At 42.5% G+C, this 2,219-nt stretch overlaps 1 protein-coding gene across 1 annotated transcript in view; it reads left to right on the top strand.

Moving 5' to 3' along the window:
- CHRNA9 (cholinergic receptor nicotinic alpha 9 subunit) overlaps positions 1 to 2,219 on the top strand; it is a 9,805-nt gene that overhangs the window by 3,172 nt on the left and 4,414 nt on the right. The window contains 1 exon segment of the mRNA XM_006029216.1: positions 2 to 113. Within this exon segment, the coding sequence (XP_006029278.1) occupies positions 2 to 113 (112 nt within the window).

The following is a 2,219-nucleotide window of genomic DNA, read 5'->3' as shown; positions in this document are numbered from 1 at the left end:
TGCTGACTCTGGAGAAAAAGTGTCTTTAGGTGTTACAGTTCTCCTAGCGTTGACTGTATTTCAGCTAATGGTTGCAGAAATCATGCCTCCTTCAGAAAATGTACCCTTGATAGGTGAGTTTATCATGCTTTTATCATGGCTTATTCATAGTAGAGGTTTTTTTTGTGTCAGGAAAACAACATATCACTAACGGAACCTGGAAAGATAAATGTTATGATGCAAGTTTCTAAAACCCTGTGTAGTACTTAATGTGAATTGAACTTGTAAAAATACATTGATATTCTGTGAGAAGATTATTTTGCACTGAGTGGTAATACATGATTATGCTAAGAACCAAGGTGTAATGTACATAAAGTTAAACACACAGTCAGTTGTATTGTTTCAAGGTGTGGTCCCAGCATATATACAAACTATTCCAGGCCAGTTATTGACTGGGAAATGCCATAGTGCACCCAGAACTGGTTTAGTGATTCATTAGATTGAAATGTGATGTCTGGAAAATGAGAAGTATATGGTGAGTTGTAAATTGGAAGTGAAGGGGGAGTTTACCTGCAGGGGGAGAGCCCTTTTTATACAATATGGAACTGGTATGCTGCAAAGGACTTCTTGTTATGCTGCAGATGCACATACCTACTTCCCATAAATTATACAGTCCACACTCAGGCTATAACTAAGCGGTCGGATTTAAGAAACTGAAGGCCCATTAGGCTCTATAGAAACTGAGGATGCCTTCGGTACAAACTACAGTGCCTTGAAGTACCAGGACTCCTCCTCTTGATTCATAGCTGATGACAAAATAAATACTAATACGTGCCTTCCCCCCCTGCACAACTATGCTGCCCCTCAGCTCCCCCTCCTGATACTCATTGCTTCCTGCACCCTTCCATAGTCCTTCCTGCTTAATTCCCAACTACAGACATACTCAGGGTCACTTGCACCTGTGGAAGTCCTGTTTTCCATTTGCTTGTATGGGCTCCATAGACAGATAAGTCTTATAACTCATATGAAATAAGGCATCAGGAAGAGGTGTTTCAAATTTGATGTGTATATGTACTGACATTGTGAGTTTTTAGGGACTGAATCTGGAAATTCAATTTTTTCTATTTTAAAGTTTGTAATTTTAAATTTAATTTTTATTTTAATTATATATAAATTTAAAATTAAATTCTCACACTTTTTCAATCCCTATATATATATCTATATATCTATATCTATCTATCCATCTATCCATGAATATACACACACACACACACACACACACACACATATATATATATATAAATATTCACACTCCCAAACCCCTAGTTTAAAAAATGTGTGTGTGTGTGTATATACATTTTTTAAATGAGAGGTTTCATAGTTTCATAGTAGGTAGGTAGGGTTGGAGAGACCTGAGCAGATCATCAAGTCCGACCCCATGCCATGGGCAGGAAAGAATGCTGGGGTCAAACAACCGTGGCTAGGTGATCATCTAGCCTCCTTTTGAAGATCCCCAGGGTAGAAGCAAGCACTACTTCCCTTGGAAGTTGGTTCCAGATCCTAGCCTTCCTGACTATGAAGTAGTGCCTCCTGATATCTAGCCTGAATCTACTCTTGGTCAACTTAGGGCTGTTATTCCTTGTTACTCCCAGTAGTGCTCGGGGTAACAGGGACTCTCCCATAGCCTGCTGGTCTCCCTTGTCCAGTTTGTAGACTGCCACCAGATCCCCTCTCCAGAAGCCTTCTCTTGTGGAGGCTGAACAGGTTCAAGTCCAATAGCCTCTGCTCGTAGGGTCTGCCTTACTGCCCCCTGATCATGTGAGTGGCCCTCCTCTAGACCCTCTCCATGTTGTGCACATCCCTCCTGAAGTACGGCACCCAAAAATGGACACAGTACTCCAGCTGTGGCCTGACCAGTGTTGCATAGAGGGGGAGGATCACCTCCTTGGACCTGCTCGTAATGCATCTGTGGATGCATGACAAAGTGCGGTTAGCCTTCCTGACTGCGTCCTCACATTGTCGGCCCATGTTCATCTTGGAGTCAATAATGACACCAAGATCCTTTTCTGCCTCTGTGCTGACGAGAAGGGATTTCCCCAGCCTGTAGGTATGCTGCTGGTTCTTTTTCCCCAGGTGCAGTACCTTATAGATTCATAGATTCATAGATGCTAGGGTCGGAAGGGACCTCAATAGATCATCGAGTCTGACCCCCTGCATAGGCAGGAAAGAGGGCTGGGGCT

This window comes from Alligator sinensis, unplaced genomic scaffold (assembly GCF_000455745.1).
Source record: "Alligator sinensis unplaced genomic scaffold, ASM45574v1 scaffold246_1, whole genome shotgun sequence".
NCBI lineage: Eukaryota > Metazoa > Chordata > Crocodylia > Alligatoridae > Alligator > Alligator sinensis.
The sequence above is the reverse complement of the archived record's forward strand: the minus strand, read 5'-3'. Positions and strand labels throughout refer to the sequence as shown.